General features: G+C 30.1%; 2 protein-coding genes across 4 annotated transcripts in view; one reads left to right on the plus strand and one right to left on the minus strand.

Moving 5' to 3' along the window:
* The window catches only part of LOC132934191 (histidine decarboxylase), a 31498-nt gene extending 24072 nt beyond the window's left edge, over positions 1-7426 (plus strand). For all 3 annotated transcript variants that reach the window (XM_061000470.1, XM_061000472.1, XM_061000471.1), the window contains 8 exons: positions 728-798; positions 1327-1346; positions 1417-1515; positions 1622-1805; positions 4045-4197; positions 4862-5017; positions 5094-5243; positions 5415-7426. In XM_061000470.1, the coding sequence (XP_060856453.1) occupies positions 728-798; positions 1327-1346; positions 1417-1515; positions 1622-1805; positions 4045-4197; positions 4862-5017; positions 5094-5243; positions 5415-5554 (973 nt within the window). In that variant the 3' untranslated portion in view covers positions 5555-7426. The remainder of the gene's footprint in view (positions 1-727; positions 799-1326; positions 1347-1416; positions 1516-1621; positions 1806-4044; positions 4198-4861; positions 5018-5093; positions 5244-5414) is intronic.
* A 4169-nt stretch (positions 7427-11595) lies between these two features.
* On the minus strand, positions 11596-12530 carry LOC132934811 (uncharacterized). Its single transcript, XM_061001177.1, has one exon. The coding sequence runs from the start codon at positions 12501-12503 to the stop codon at positions 11859-11861; it is 645 nt and encodes a 214-aa protein (XP_060857160.1). The 5' UTR covers positions 12504-12530; the 3' UTR covers positions 11596-11858.
* Positions 12531-18136: the final 5606 nt, after the last annotated feature.

Below are 18136 nucleotides of genomic sequence, written 5' to 3' on the forward strand. Positions count from 1 at the left end.
GAGAATAATATTTTTGAGGGAATGACATGCCGATTTCTCTAAATATTGTTTCAAAACAGTTTAAACATCATTTAAATGTACAACATTTTTTTGTTTATTTTGAAAGTCGAATACAAAGTCAAATAATAATAAAATATAAAATTGATATGTCATTCCCTTTCAAATATTATTCTCGATCTTTTTTGTAGTGGTTGAAGTGTTTTTGAAGTGTTCAGAATAATTCTCTAAAATAATAATTGCGTGTATTTTTACCAATTGTTATTTTACATTGTTAATGAAGCCTGGATGTTTAGACTTTAAATCACTGATTCGAACAACTCACAGACACCATAATTTATATTATCGTTAACTTTGTGTAAAACAAGTAATAACCCCTATGTTGAACAAGAATTAACGGTCAATGTTAAAGCTTCTGAAGGTTATAGAAGAATTTAAAAGTTTTGCCTGGTGTTGGTCGTCTCACAGTGTGTACGTAGCAACGAGCGACAACAATACACGTTTAAATTTAATTTTGGTTGTACAAAATTGTACAAAAAAAAGTACATAATACTATTAAGGTTTGGTATTATGATTCGAAAGTGGCGGTGCTGGCGAAACGGACCTCAAAATGTTGTGTACATAATAGTGCATAATATTATATGTACGATGTGACCTATCACAAATAACCCCCATTCCATTACATGTATGGCACATACTGTATAATTTATATTGTTTTTATTGTTATTAGGGTCAAGAACAGTGAATGCCTTCATCGTACTTTCAACGTCGATCCATTATATTTACAACATGAAAATTCGGGTGTGTAAAATGTAAACAATTTGTTTTTCATATCACTCTAAATTAAATTATATAATATATACATATTACTGTGTGTATCTAATATATGTAGTTGTGGGTGGGTACTTAGATTTTGGTTGTAAGTGCCTAAATATTTTAAAACGGTCAATAAAATAAAAGTCGTTCACTTACGATTTGTGATTTATCAATAATACAAAAAAATTATGTGGTTTAGACTATCAATTTTTTCTGTCTATCCATTATTGTCGCGAGGTGTACAATTTAAAGAGCTTCAACCTAGATCTCAAAAGTCAAAACGCTCAATACGATTATATATTTTATTCAGTTTCGTTTTTTTAAATTTTAATGATTATTTCAAGATACAAATTATTTTGGTTTTTATGGGGCAAGGGATGTACATTGTACTTCCTAATCCATCCTATGGTAGACCTATTTCTCATATTCAATAATTAGATAGGTACCTATATAAAACAATCCTTCACAAATGTAAAAAAAATAAAATCTTAACTAACAATCATTATTTTTTAGGACTCGCTATCGACTATATGGTAAGTTTATTTTAATTTAAAAATTACTATTTAGTAAATGCTCTCAACAAAATTGTATTTGTATTTGAAGCACTGGCAAATACCATTGAGTAAAAGATTTAGAGCGTTGAAACTGTGGTTTGTGATTCGCTGTTTTGGAATAAAAGGTCTTCAAAAACACATCAGAGGAGTGAGTACCTACCATGTTGTATCTATAAGCAACTAACAAAAATGTTAATCTTATAGTAATCGAAGTAATAAGAATCATATACATAATAAATGTCTTGTATTTATAGGGTGTTCAGTTGGCAAGCAAATTTGAACTTCTTGTGTTGAATGATAAAAGATTCGAAATACCTGCAGCTAGACACTTAGGCTTGGTCGTTTTTCGTCTGCGTGGAGAAAATCATTTAACTGAAAGACTGTTAAAGCGCTTAAATTCTAAAGGAAGAATTCACTGTGTTCCTGCATCACTTAAAGGTACCTAATACAATATCGTCGTAAAATTTAAATATTTCAGTTAAAGTATGTACTCATTATGCTATGGCATGGATTTTAAATATTCAGTTACCAAAAAGGGACCTATCAAGTCAAGTTATTATTTTTCTGTTTAACTTATAACTTTTACAATTACAAAGAGAAAAAAGTAACTTTTTTAGGTATTTTAGATGAGGTATTTTGAGTGGAGTGAAGAAGTTGTGTGGAGTGAAGGTTTTACAATAATATTTATTTTACTTCTTTTCTTCTTCTTCTTCCTTAGTCTTGGTCTTTAAGACCATACTGCTAACGATTAACATTACCACCTATCCCTATACTCCGCTGCTTCTCTCCAATTGGTACCAGACCCTATCCTTTCAACTTCTCTCTTCACACCATCTTCCCATCTCAGCTAAGGTCTACCTAACGGTCTTTTCCCATAGGGTTTACTTCAATCACCCGTTTGACTATAGTGCCCTGGTTGTGCCAACTTAGTCTTCGTTTGGCAATCACTCTAACTATATTTGGCCTCAGGAAAAGTCTTTGGAGTTCCTCATTATGCAGTTTTCCCTATTCATTGGTTTGGCTATCGAAGACTGGGTCGTAAATTGTCCGTAGAACTTTTCTTTCAAACATTAGTCTCGATTTTCTGTATTTCTGAACGCCCACGTTTCCGAGCCGTATAGAACAATTGGTCTTATTAGTGTCATATACATATCTATTTTTAGGTTTTTGGATAGGATCTTCGATTTTATTACTTTTTCTAGTCCATAATATCCTTTATTAGCTTGTTGTATCCTTGATGAAACCTCTGTCTTGACATCGTTGCCCTTTGTTATAATTGACCCTAGGTGTTTAAATTGTAATACTCTTTTGAACTTAAGCTCTTCTATTTCGATATATTGTTCTTGTCCATTATTTCTGTTTCTTCGGCTAGCCACTAGGTACTCTGTTTTATCCTCATTAACGGTTAGGTCTAATTTTTCTGCCGTATTTATTAGTTTATTTCCTAAACGGTTAATCATATCCAAATCTTCTCGAAGGAGATCGATATCATCCGCATATGCTAATAGTCCAATTTTAATATGACCTAATAAGTAACTCCTTCTAAAATGTTCATTTCATGTATTACCTTTTCCACTACTAAATTAAATAAATATGGGGACAATGCATCCCCTTTTTAAAAAAAAGGAATGAAATGGACCGTTTTAAATAGGGAAAGTGAAGTTTCCTTTTATTTCTTTTTGGGTGCAGTAGTTTTCTTGATTGGAGTTTTCTTCGATTTGGACTTGTCAGCGGCTGGCTTTTTAGCCTTTTTAGCAGCTGGTTCACCGGCCGCGGGGTATTTTTAGCTTTGGCTGGAGCCTTTTTTGGAATGGTCGCCTTGGGTTTGGTTGCAACTGGCTTTTTAGCCTTTTTAACAGCTGGTTCACCGGCTGCGGGTTTTTTGGTAACTGGGAGCTTCTTTATCTCTACGGTGTTTCAGCGGCTTTGACTTTTTTGACGATGGATTTTTTTCTTTTTGACAACAACGGCTTTCTTTCGGCTTGACCTCGACCACGGGCAACTTGAAATGTCCAGAAGCGCTGGTGCTCTTGGTCTGAACCATGGTAACGTTGGCGATGGCGGCTTTCAAAAACTTCCTGATGAAAGGCGTGGTTAACTTTCTAGTTGGCAGCCGGGTATTTTTTGATGGCTAGCAATGACGAACCTTTCTTCTCCTTGAGCTTTTTGATAGCCGAGGTGACTATGACGGTGGTTGACGGATGCAACGCGACGGTCATCTTGACTTTGAAAGCCGTCAACTTCTTCTTGGCGGGAGACTTATTTACAGCCGGTGACGTGGCGACTGGAGCCGGAGTTGTAGCGACGGTGTCTGTCATTTTTCAAGTAGAAATTCGAAACTATGGTTGATATGACTGCTTACTGTACTGGTTTTTACTTTTTTTATTCCGTAAAATTAATCGTTACTTATTAATACATATTTATAATTCATACATTTTCTTTCGTCCGCTCAGAATCGATTTTTATCGAATACTCGGAATACTGTAATAATACACTATCCTGTTCGAGAACAGAAGGGACGATGTAAAAACTTGCACCACCGCTGACCTACTCACTTTTTATATTTTAATTTAACTTTACGAGTTAAAAATAATTAGGTAAATTCACCAGCTTCTGTAGTCGTATAAGTACTTTTTAATCGTTAATATACAAATATTAAATAAGTTTTTATCTATAGGCAAATATGTTATACGTTTCACTGTAACGTCACAATATACTACAATTTCGGACATCACAAGAGATTGGGCTGAAATTAAAGCGACGGCTACTGAAATCATCAACGACGATAAAGCTGACACTACTTACAATAAATCAAAAGTTTCGTTGGCTGGTAGGGTTTAATTAAATACATATTATATTATAATATAGTACCTAGGTATACTGGGGGAAGTCTGGCTGGAGTACAAAAAGTTCGACAACCTCATACACACAGTGGGGCGAAATGTGGTTGGTGGTGGGGGGGGGGGGGGGGGGAGGGTAAGTATAAATTAAATCAAATTTTTACAGTTTTCGTAAAAAAAATGATACACTTCTTAAGGGAAAAATTTTCAATTGGAGGGGGGGAGTAAAACTACGTTAATCTCACCACTCCATACACATATTTTATTACACAATATACGGCATCTAATTATTTTCTAGTTAAGCTCAGTTAGACACTAAAGATCTCTATCTAATATTCTAATGTCTAGTAGAAATACAATTATCGTACGTCCTGAAACCTGTGCACAAAATAAGTCTTTAGAATCGTAGTGACATACGATTGGATAATAAAGTATACTGTGTGGAGTAAACAATTAATCGAGCTCAAAAATGGCAAGGTATTTTTTTATATACGCACTTCCAAAATCTATATGAGAATCAAAGGCTCTGCTCAAAAGTGCACACGCGACCAACTTAAAGCCGTTTAGTACAGTAATATGTTTAAGACGTTTAAGTTTACATTTAAAAATATAACCATTTTATTTGTTCATTTTTTTAATTATATTTTATGACAGATACACGTAATTGGAATAATAACTTCGGTGCTAGTCTACTACTAGCGAATTCACCTATGTCACCGAAAGTAGTAAACGGGAGCTTTGCCGCATTATTTGATAACGGAGACGATTGGTCACGGAAACTATTGAGAAGTGAAATGAAAGACAGCTCTTGTAAATATAGTATTACTGGTATCCTTAAAATAATTAATGAGAACAATAATATTATTTTTCATTCGTATTTTTAAAGCAATGAGAAGAAGAATTCGCGGGATTCTGATGTCGGGAAAACAGTTTTCTTTGGATTCACGTATGGATCTAGTCCAGGGAATGGTTCCAACTGCATCGAAGAAGGCAATCATGTCAGAGTGCACTACGAATCCTTCGGAAGAAACTTCAGGTGATGTCTAAATTAATTAATATTATGTATAATGTATATATTATGAGTATATTCGAATCGTTGAAGACGTACCATTTTAAAAGCCAAACAAGAAGATATTTATTTAATAACATTCCGTTCTACGATTTGGATGTATTTAGATTTAGAACGTTTTAAATGTATGATTTATAGAAAATAAGAACACTGAGAGTGATGAAAAAGAGAAGAACGGAGAACCAAAAAATTCAAAATCTCGTATTTTTCGTCTTCCACAACATGAAACCAATCTAACTCCTTTGATTGAAGGCAATAACGCAGATCTTATAGATTAGTAAAATCACATTATTATGGTAAATTTTTAATTATTTATTTCTAGCTGTTCGTACTTTTTTTGGATAAATATCTTTCAAAAACACATATTTTTAAGAATAATAATATTTAAGCATATTTTAGAATAATAGCATTGTTTATTGTACAATATTATACAACATCTTATTCCATATGTTACAAATTACATATAATATTACACATTTTTAAACTACCTATTATTAATTTAGTGGCTATCGAATTAGAATAGGAACTTTAAAATTGCTATTTAACTGCTTTCATTTCAATTTTGCTACCTAGGTATATTTTTTGCTTAGGATTATCAGGTATTATGTAATTTAAAATCGAAATGATTTCAAATAAAAAAAAATAGAAATTAATTTTTTTATTTTGCAATGAAAATACAACTATAATATGTATGGTATGTATACCTACAATATATTACCTAAAATTATGAATAATATTATTTTTTTTATTTTAACTATAAATATTAACTATAACTATATATCCGTAACTATTGTAGGAATATACCTATGATAAACGAACTAAATACGTTAATTTGTATTAGGTATACAAAAGATTAGACAGTAGACACACGTGCACTTATATAATATATAGGTAATGTATCTACAAAAAATGCATTAGTTATCACTTATTTTATAGAATATAATATACAATTTTCAATATTATTATTATTTCAAAAGTAAACATATATTACATTACCTAGTACTTACATATTTACCACGATTTAAGATAGTATGGTTGCACCACAGATTTCTATATAGTACTAGATACTACTTCTATAGTTCTATATATTGTAAGCTCCCGTCAATTGGGGGAGATAGCGTTATGGGTCTATGCGGTCGGGTAGCTCAGTGGTAGAGCAATCACCCGGCGAGCGAGAGACTCGGGTTCGATCGATTTCCGGTCCGGTGGCTGGATTTTTGACGTTATTTTTACTTATTTCCCCTGGAGAAGTTAACAATAGTACCTATTAGATAGCGAACACCCGCCATCAGTTGAAGCATGAAGGTTGGTTGGAATTGTGTGGTATTTTATATGGTAAATAAGATTAGTTATGATTTATTTTGTATTGTGTTCTATTATTTCAATACCTGTTGTCTTAAAAAAATAAAAATATTTTACATAAATCATTTTACATTTATTATTTTATCATGAAAACCGATGTTATTCTTAATACATTTTGTGTAGTAAATTAAATTTCGACAAAATGACAGCTGTCCACCTCATTAGCTTCGTGGATAACAATGTAAATTATATAGGAGTTCCTAATTTAGTGCAGTTTAAAAGTCAGACCTATAAACTAATGGAGAGCGCATAGAGAGAGAAATCTCCAGACGGGATTGTTTAAAGAGAAAAGAGGTTTTGGGCCGCTAGAGTGTGCTAAAACATATAGCCCAAAACATGGTTTTTCTTTCTCATATGTTCATATGATATGTTTCCTCTCTAAGTTATATCGTCTAGATTAACGAATGACAGGACAGTGTGGGGAACGCTGTCCATTTGATTATAGGTCTACGATAGAAATCTGTGGGTTGCACATCCATTAGTGATTATCATAATCTGACCTACAGATTAAATCAAAAACAATGTTCGATTTGCAATCAGTGTTCCAAGCAGATAAAATATTTAACTATCATCATGGATCGTAGATGCCGGGTGATGGGCTTGGTGGCTACGTTTTTATATTATAGTCTATCTCTATAGTACCTTATCTAAAAATCTTGGGATGATGAGTCAAGAATCACAATTGAAGATAATATTTTTTTATTTCAATATTTCATGAAAATAAGAATATTAAAATTTATATTTTACAAAGTGTTTTTATTGTTGAGCAGTTTAATTTTGATTTTGCATGCCTAATATAACTACTGACGCATGATCATCACTATATAGAATGAACATTATCTACCAACATATCTGTCTGATGCTCTGTATATTGAAATTTAATTTTGGTATTTATATTTAAAAAACCATTACATGTTTCTTCAAAAATATTGGGTGAATAAGAAAATGTTGAGAAATATATTTCTAATGGTTTTAATGTTTGATTCGCTTGTTCCTAAAATGTCTTTTGCGGGTCTTCAGTCTGACTCTTATAATCTTATATAATTAATGTTTAAGCCTTATGATTTTAGTAAAAAGTAATAAATTAATGTGGAACCAATACTAATTCTTATATTTTATTGGATAGAAATACTTACTGGTGATAATTTATAGAATGCATTGAAAAAAATATGTACCTAATGCTCCTAGGTAAAGCTTAGGTTTTTTTAAGCACACCTGAAACAATATAGTTGCATATTTTATTTGCAAAAATAAAGAATTTAAAATATTAAATTATTGTTTGTTTGCTAAAACCTTGACCTGATCTCTTGTATCAATAATATCATCCTTTTGAAAATGGCGAGCACATACTCTCTAGAATAAGTTTTAAATTGTATACCCAAAGCTTTTTCCCAATGCGATTTTAAAATATGACTTTTTGGAACACTGAATAAACTAAATTTTGTATCATTTTTCGGGAGAGTTTGGTACTACACAGCACGACATTGTGAAAATCAATTTGGGTAATTTATACTAGTGGACTACTATTATGGACTTGTGACTTGCACGCTAAATTAAATTATTAATATAAAGGCCAACAAGGTGGTCAAATGGAAAATGGTAAAAAAAAACTCTGACTACTAGATGCGCTAGTAGTGGATCGAAATAGCTGATTTCTAAATTAAATTCTGTTGCCACCATCAATATAAAGAATAAATTGGAGCGATCACTCGTAAATAGAATACGAGCCACCGTGATAAGATTTACCTCCGCTCCATAAGAGAAAAACATTATTTTGCACATACGATGGCCAGTGGAAAACAAATAATATTAAATTATTTTTAAATAATTAAATAATTATTTTAACTAGTACTTTTACGTAATACTCAGCAACTATTAGTATAATATATTCACTTTTAATATCTTGTCGCTATAATTAGTGAGTAAAATGGTGAATTCGTGCTCTCAGTTTGGATGCCTAACAGCATAGGCGCAATTTGGACAACTGATTTGGGGGGGCTAAATTTATAAAATCAATACTGACTCGCTTGGGCTCCACCCCCGCACCCCCTTACCCTATGTTCAAAATATGCAAAAAAAAATTTGTTCTATTTAAACGAGAATAAGCCAAATCGTGGGCAAATCCGACAACCAATCAATTTGGACTTAAGAAAAAAAACATGCAAATGCATATAAATCCTAGACCTAGCGAATTTATTTAATTTATCTTCATTTTAATACTACTAGAAATGCCCTTTTCTTTATATGTCACAGAAGCATTTGAGAATCTATCTTGACGCATAGATGTACGTATCAATTTTTTATCTTCCTCATAGCTAAAGAAGACGCTATATTTTCCCCTTTAAGAGTTGAATTTCCAAAAATCCTTTCTTAGTGGACGCCTACATCACAATAGCTATCTGTATACCAAATTTCAGTCCCATCCGTAAAATGGTTTGAGCTGTGCGTTGATAGATCAGTCAGCTAGCTTACTGTTTTATATATACAGATGACATCTCCGTAAATCCCATATTCTAAAAATAGCTAATATGTGATAATAATATTTAAACCCGTGTTACTACTATGATAGCAGGTTATCTATACTCATAGAACAATATTATACTCAAGCTGTTATTCAACGATGTATCATATTATATTCATATCATTAGAACTAACATTAATAACAATAATTGATTATATATTCTATAAATTGATATTAATTATTACTTATTACTTATTAAACAACATACGTACACTGATTATCGAATACGCTAAAAAATTCCATATTTAATTTTAATTCGATAATTTTTTTTATTTTGTGGATTTAAGAATGAATATATTTAAAAACTTAGGGGGGCCTTAATAAAACTAAAAGGGGTTAAGCCCCTCTAGACCCCCCCCCAAATTGCGCCTATGACTAACAGATATCCAAAAGTCTGTGTAATACATTTCTGAAAACATTAATCAATTTGAAGAAACTACTATATATTATCTTAAAAGTTTAAAAATACGAGATGTACCAACTATTGGTTTATTATTACTATGGAAAGTACATTAAATATAGCATACCAATTACCTACTTAATAAATCCCATATCCCATTACAATTTGTATTGACTAAAATGTCTCAAAACCACATAGAACTTTTTTTGGTTGTCAAAGAGCTAGACGTGGCTCAAACAACAACTCTAATTCAGTGTTATTTCAAAATAGCTTAAGACAATAATTTTTTGCTAAAAATGTTACTGTTGAAAGTGGAAATTGTTCCAACTTAGATTCACCCGGAGGTGATATTATATACTTCCGATCAGAAAAACGTAATCTTAGTAATACTAGGTAAATTTAAAAGTATTTATTGTTAAGGTTTAATAAATTATTAAATTAAGTATTCAAAAATTGGTCTTAAATATTATTCTTATAAATAATGATTGATGTTTATTATTTATATAGTTTAAAATTGAAAGTGCACAAGTTTAATTTATTTAATATGGGATAAATCCTAATTATAAATATTAATGCACTGTACTACAGGTATGTTTATGACATTATGATTTTGATTATCATTTGATGAAACTTTAGGTACAACAGGAATTATAGGATCAGAATTCATCGTCTTCTTCAAGTTTTTTAGGAACATTAAAACTTTTGTTATTCTTAAAAATACTGAACATTTTATTTACATAGGTATTTCACAACATAACAAACTAACACAAATATGATTATATTCTAGTCAGTTATATTTTAGTCTTCCGTGGATATTTCTAACGAGGATAATATCGTGGATAATTAATAACTTATACACGTTTTTTGATAATAGTCAATAATAATTTACAACATTTACCAATAGTGAAATACTGATGCATTAGATAACATCAGTCAACACCACAATTATAGTTATACAATTGTTGGGGTTTGGCCGGTTTGGGACTGTTGGAGGCTATAACTTATAGCTCCATCAAAAATATTTTAATATGCAGTTTTATAGGGGGAGGGAGAATATATGCTTCTGATAATCGTTCTAATAATAATTAATAAAATAGTTACTTTAACATCAAAATAATGAAAATGTACTAATATAATAAAATTTTTTTTTAGTTATTCAATTAAATAGTAATAGGTACTTACCAGATGGAGTAGAACATTTAAAAAACCAAAAATCGTGATGTTTAGATCATGTATTATTATGTATACAAATGACGGTAGGTCTCGAAGGGTGGGCTACGGCCCCCCTCCCACTGTGCGCAGGCTATACTAATTATGGTATAATAAACTAGGTATGATGCACACATCGTGATACGCATCCTCCTCACCCGCCGATCATCACTCTGACAAAAAATGGCGCTGGTCTTTCGCCGTTTTTAAATTTCTCATTATGATAATATTATCTAAACCAATGAAAAGTGGAGAAAGACCATCGCTATCTTTGCGCAACATAATACAAAAATTGGTTCGTTGCCATCATACCTAGTTTATTATATCATGGTACTAATCATTAATGAATATCTGATATCAGTGCTATCAACTATCAAGCATGAAGCATGTATATTGAATTATTTGAATTGATCGTCTAATAATATGTTGGTTCGTCTTTGTTTAATAAAAATGATATTTAATGGTATAAGATAACGGCTGAATCGCTGACAGTCTACAAATAGCAGTCGGGTACGCACTGACTATTTATAGGCTTATAGCTGCGGCTAGTCTATTGTTGTTTATAAAACGGGTATCAAGAACCTATTATATATCTTTTTCGGTTACAACTCATTTACCTTTTTTACAACTCATTTGCGCACAAAAACATAACTCATTTGCGCACAATTTACGAAGAATAGAAACCTTTTTTCCAAGAATTTTATCAACGTATAGGGTGTACATAATCTCCGTACCACCATATTTTCGATTTGGTCAATACTGATAGTGGACAATTATTATATTCAAACAACATTTTCCTCCACCCTTTAAAAGGCTTATGACTTTCTGTCTCATCATATTCTGATGTTATAGACTGGCGGGTTTAAAAATGTTGTTTTAGCTATTACACATTATTCAACATTTTGTCAAATTACAATAAATTAGGTACAATCATTTTTACAAGTCATTAAAATTTACAAATTACAATAAATTAGGAGGTACCTACAATCATTATTCATTTTTACAAAAGTCATTAAAATTTACAATCTACATAAATTACAGTTAATACATAATATTTAATATTTATTGGTACACGTTTGCATCAAATAGGTTATAAGATCAATTTTTTTAGATTTGTAATCTGAATATATTTTTTCAAAAAATTTTGTTTTTTTAATATTTCTGTCCTACGTGTGTTTTCCTTATTTTTTTTTAATGATTTTATTTTTAAATCGGTGTCGACTTGAATTTCCATGAGTATTTGTATGATTTGGTGAATGTGAGGGTGGGGGGTATAAAACTGGCTATTAAAGTGCATATGAAAGTTTTCAACTCCGTTTGTTGTTCTAGGGCTATCGTTTGGTGCACTTGCCCATAATTCTGGCCCAAAATCAATATAATTTTTTAAAATATAGTCCGGAAAATCCATACTTATATTACTAGGAGCTATTGAGATTAGCTCCGTAAATGCGTCCGGAACTTCATCAGAGTTTAGATAAGGTAAACCAAAAAAATATTTAAGCCACCTTCCGATTTCCGAATCATTTTTTGAGTATTCTTTTAGTAATATTTTATTTTTTTTCAAACGCCTGAACCAACTTTGTCCTAAATGGAATGTACAACATATTATTTTACACTGTGGAAAACTCTGAAGAACTGCAATATGTGCAGCTTTTTCGAAATCTGCATGAAATATTTTTACATTTAAGTTTTTTCCTATTAATTGCATTGACAAGTTCAATATGGTTTTCCACATGGACACATATGTTGATACTTGTTTATTTTTCAAAAAACAATATACTAAAGGTAAATAATAATAATTTGTGTAAACATGAATTGTATACAATTGCATGAAATGTTTTGGTGCATACGTAAAAGTTCCGTTACCAAATACGTGTTCATTATTACAAAGCACTTCCAAATTATTCTTACAAGTAAATAAAATAACAGAATTATCGTCACTTGAAAAACAAAATTGATTACCTTTATGCAACAACGTTTGTTTCATCTCTAAAAGTTGTTTTAACGACTCGTCAAAGTTTTATGGTAGCGTGGGAAAATGCTTTTTTCGTACATAATATATTGAACGACGGATTAATTTCAAGTCACCATGTTCCATGTTCTCAGCAATATCGGTATTTTTTAGTTCTTGTCGTATTAATTTGTTTGGACGGGTATGGAGATCATGTTCTGCCTTTCTTTTCAGTGAGCTCCTTACAATTTCTCTTGAAATAACCTGATCTGAATATGCATCATGTTTATGGTCCGCGTTAGATTGATACACAATTTCGTTATTATTATTTACAATAATACTACCATTACAAAATTTATTAGTACACCGATAATTGAAATTTCCATTTTTTAATTCCCTATACTCTCGAAATTTGAATTTGTTCAATATTTTACAATGTTTTTCTCTCCGTGTTAAACAAATAGCGTCCATTGTTGTTACACCGGAGACTAAACTAAAATGTATAGAAGAGATTTGTTATAAGGTTTATCAGTTATCCCCGGAAATGTTTAACAAAAATAGGGTAAGATATAGCAATAATATCAATAATAAAGATTAAAGCTTGTCCCACACGACTCGTGTACTTGGCGAGTATTAATGCCATTTTTGATAGATAAGATCTGATGTGAAATCACGTTATGCTTTAAGACTATATAAGGCTATATTGAAGATACTCCAATAACGGGTGATCATTGATATCAATAATATTGAACGTGTAACGTGTTGGACAGCTTAAGACACCCTGTACACCCAAAACTGTTCCTAAAAGCTGGTTTTCATTGTTTACTATTTTGTGCGCAAATGATTTATCGTAAATTTAAAAAATATTTTAATATGTGCGCAAATGAGTCTCCACCATCTTTTTCAGATAAAGTTATCCACGATTCCGCGAATATAAAAATTAAATTATTACACTAATAATTGTATTACAGTAGTCATCACAATAGATTTTTCTCAATGGGCACAATCACATTTTTGATAATTGCTAAAAATAATTATAATTTTGAATTTGGGAGGCCGGTACTGGGCCAGAGTAATTTTAGGGTGGGCTTGGCCACCCAGCCTCACCTTGGCTACGTGCCTGGTCCTATGTAGGTACACGAAACATCGTAAAGAGCCCTTCTCAAACAATTGAAAAGAAAACACTATAAAAAATATAATTTGAATACAAGTAGAGGTAACTTTTGTTTAGTAATTCTTATTTTTGAACCTAAAAATATTACACATTGTAATAAAAATAAAACCGGATATAGGTTAATATTATAATCGAACCAAAAATCTTAGTTGTACCTATACGAAATTGTATAAAATACTTACTAAAATACTCATATAGCCAGATAAATACCTACTATTGTACCTATCTATACATCCATACACGGACTGTAGAATTTGACATGACGATCAAATCAATAATCCAGATAAAAAAATACAGGTGGGTATGCTAAATATCAGGTTGCTAAATGCGTATCTTGACAACAAAAAAATGTTAGCCTCACAAAAAAATTATAATAAGCATTCTTATATATTCCCGCTTATTACCTAACCTGATTCGGTTGCAAATTAGTTGTAATTGTCTCGATTTATGTTACTTATCTAAATACTCTGTTGTGTAATATGTTTAATACAACTGTCAATAGTTAATAATATTATAATATATTATTGTTATAAAAATATATGTATATTGATTTTTATTTTGTATTTTCGTTCCCACGAGGAAATTCTTTGGAATGTTAACTAAATATGTTAGCGGCAATGATTTAAATTCAGATATTATAATTTGTCAACAATTACTAGGTAGTCATTAGATAGTAGATACTAGACATCTTAGGAAATAATGATAATTGATAACCTTAAAAATTTACATAGATTACTTAAATTAGGGTGTTTGGAGCATGGTCTTAGAAGAATAAGGTCGGACAACTATACATTATCAGCATTCCGCTTAGTGAGGCAAATCCATTTCAAAATTTGGCCGCTATACAATTGAGCGCTGCCCTGCAGACTTTTTTTGAGGTTATGGCATTATAGTCTTATAAAAGTTTAAAATAACCTTCGACCATATAAACTATCTAGTTTATTATAAACAAACTAGTTTATATGGTCGGAGAAAATAATAAAATAATATAGTCCATTAAAATAACCCCGAATACCATATAAATATTGTTTTTAACCTCAAAATAAGTCTAACTGGCAGCGCTTTTGCTGCAACTTGGGAAATGTTTTTGCCTCATTAAGCGGAAATATTGTAATAGGCGGGAGGGTGGGAAGTTGTCCGACCTTATCTTCTAAGACCGTGGTTTGGAGTGTTGTATATACCTACCTATAATATATTGATTAGACATTGTCGGTATTTCCATTCATAATATAAGAATGGATAGGATATGCCTATACCAGTTTCATATAGGGCCGTGTGCTTTTTTGGGGAAGAGAGAAAGACGATATGTGGCTTTTTTTAAGGTTATGTCCAAAAACTGTTTCCAATATTTATCAATCTCAAATTTGTATTTTGATTGTTTTGCCTGAAAATGGAAATTGGAATACTCAAATTACTCTAAACTTTGCGTTCATAATTAATTGTAATTAGAATATAGAATTATACAGATCATTAATGATCTCGAATTAATCACTAATGTTATTTATTATCATTTATCAATTATCATATCAATATTTGCCCCATACAACGTATCACTAAATTTTCTAGTGATAAGTTCTTATGTCCTATCCATTCTTATATTATTTATCGGTATTTCCTGTTCGTGTATTACAAATATATTGTGATAACGAAAATGATCGCCATCGTTGTTATCTACCTATTTAAAAACAATCGGAGATTACTATACAAACAGTTGCTTTGAAAAAATTTCAGTAAGTATTATCGAAATGTACGCGAGTGAAATATTAACAATAATATCGACTTATTAAATCTGCCAGTGAAAAGAATAACTCTCCATAACATTTCATATTATTTATATTTTATAATTCGTTTGTATGATCATATTATTATTGCTAGGTAGATAACAAATATAAATTATGTTTGTATTTGTACACTTTTTTTAAATGTCTAAAGATGTCTATTTTGAAAACAAACATTCTTCATAATACTGTAATAATATTGTAATACCTTATAGGTAGGTTATACCTAATTCTTATTATTTTTCTTTGCTAGAACGTTTATATTATGTATAGATATTGCCTGAGACAGTTAGACATTAACTATTTAAAATGGATAGAAATATTTTTATTAAAATAGTCATTAGGTATTGACCAGTATTCACTAAAATGACTAAATATCAACATTGTCGCTAACATAATAAATTATACAATACTTACCACTTATATATAGCTGCTTACATAAATGTATTTAATAATTTAATTTAAGCTTAAAATATATTTTTTACTTTACCAAATATTGTACCATCCTACCTACTTTTTAAATTATTGTCCTCTGTATAAGTTAATTATTGTAATTTGTTTTAAAAATGTATAATTTACATTAATTATTATTACATATGCACCTTAGAATTTTAGTGACATTAATCAATATAATTATATAACTATATAAGTTGACTGCTGTATTCATAATATTATATATTCAGTAGGTAGGTACCTCTCTACTGTGTTACTTACCTACTTATCTACCATTAATATTAAATATACTGCATATTACAATTACATATTATTATAATATTTGAATTTAATAATTACTACAACATTCTATTGCATATAACATTATTTAATTTTCCTCATAAGTTATAGATTTACTAGACACCTACAATACTTACCTACTGATCCACCTATTATACAACATTAATATTATTTATATAATTACAATATGTTTAAGTTTTATTTTTGCATATAACAAATAAAAAACACTATAGTTCCAAGTATGCAGGAAAGTGTAGAGTTTGCATTATTAAATAAATTCACCACACAAAATTATTATGCATATGTACATACTTTTTCAGATGACTAACGTAGTAACGTCTTAAAAGACTCTAATATAGTACCAAGATGGCAAGGAATATGTTACATTAGCATCGCCAAATTAAAATATTAAGAACAATTCTATGATTGTTATTCCATTTGTAGTCATACATTTTTAATTTTAATTTCAAAATTTGGACACCACCCCAAACACCCCAAAATAATTTTCCAAACATTGTTATATTTTCAAAAAATGTTGACTCTTTTTAAACTGCTTGTAGCAGTAATAAAAGAAATAATTCAAGAAATAATTTTTTGCTCGATCAAAAAACTTGAAATTGTATAATACAAGTTTCCAAATAAGGTATCAATAGTGTAATTAAAAAAAAAAAGTTGAGCATAAATCCCCAATAATTTTTATGATTGTCAAAATTCATCAAAATCGTTCAAAATTGCAAATTAAAAATTTAGAAATTATAAAAAATTTTCTTTTCATAGCTATTTGAAAATGTTTGCGTTATTTGATATTCAGTGGTTTTTAATTATTAAATATGATTATCTAGACAAGTATGCCAGGATGATACACCGTTTCCGCCCAGAATCTTGTTTCTTATACAATGATTTATCATTGAATTCAAACTTAACACATCCATTACAATGACACTACTGTACAGCACAGCGATACCCACTTGTCCATCTTTTTTACTTTCATGTTTAATATTTCTTAAATTTGAAGCAATCCAGCGCACAGATTACAGACTACAGAGTACGGTAAGTGACAAGGGATGATGTGAAATGGTAAATAAATTGAGTAGACTGCGTTGATTGTAATTTTTTATATTAAAAATACTTCATAAATGCAAATGTTTTAATTTTAAACTATAATTAATATTTCAATGTACCAGCATAATTCAACCAACAAAATATTCTAATTACAATAGATCAAAATGTAAAAAATTAACTAAAAAATGTTACTTTACATATCTAACACGTATTAAAATTATTTATCTTCTAAACATAGAGTAATATCAGTGTTGCCAGATGAAAATTCAATAAATCCCGATATTTAAGTTCAAAAAATCCTCAAAAATCCACAGTCAAAAAATTTACGCAAGTCTCAGTTCAACTTTCACTTCTTCACTAATAATAATAGATTACTATAGGTAATGTCATAATTTATCATATACTACGTTTAATACCCATTTTTAATTAGTTAATTCATTTCTTTATGACCCATACAGTTTTCTCTTTTTATTTGTATAGTGTATGCATTATTTTTATACAAAACCTTCTTAATATAATTCATTTTTAAATATTGGCCTAAATTCAAACCTACAATTATTTGAATTGATAGATTAATTTAATTTAATTTGATAAAAACAAATCATTATTATTTTTTTGTATGTATCTGTGTATCAGTTATTTTTTAATATATTTATCAAAGATTTCTAGAA

The sequence above is a fragment of the Metopolophium dirhodum genome, chromosome 1 (assembly GCF_019925205.1).
Source record: "Metopolophium dirhodum isolate CAU chromosome 1, ASM1992520v1, whole genome shotgun sequence".
NCBI classification, from domain to species: domain Eukaryota; kingdom Metazoa; phylum Arthropoda; class Insecta; order Hemiptera; family Aphididae; genus Metopolophium; species Metopolophium dirhodum.

What these genes read in the sequence shown, in the direction of transcription:
- LOC132934811 (XM_061001177.1), bottom strand. Translation starts at nt 12,503, where the DNA reads ATGTGGAAAACCATATTGAACTTGTCAATGCAATTAATAGGAAAAAAC.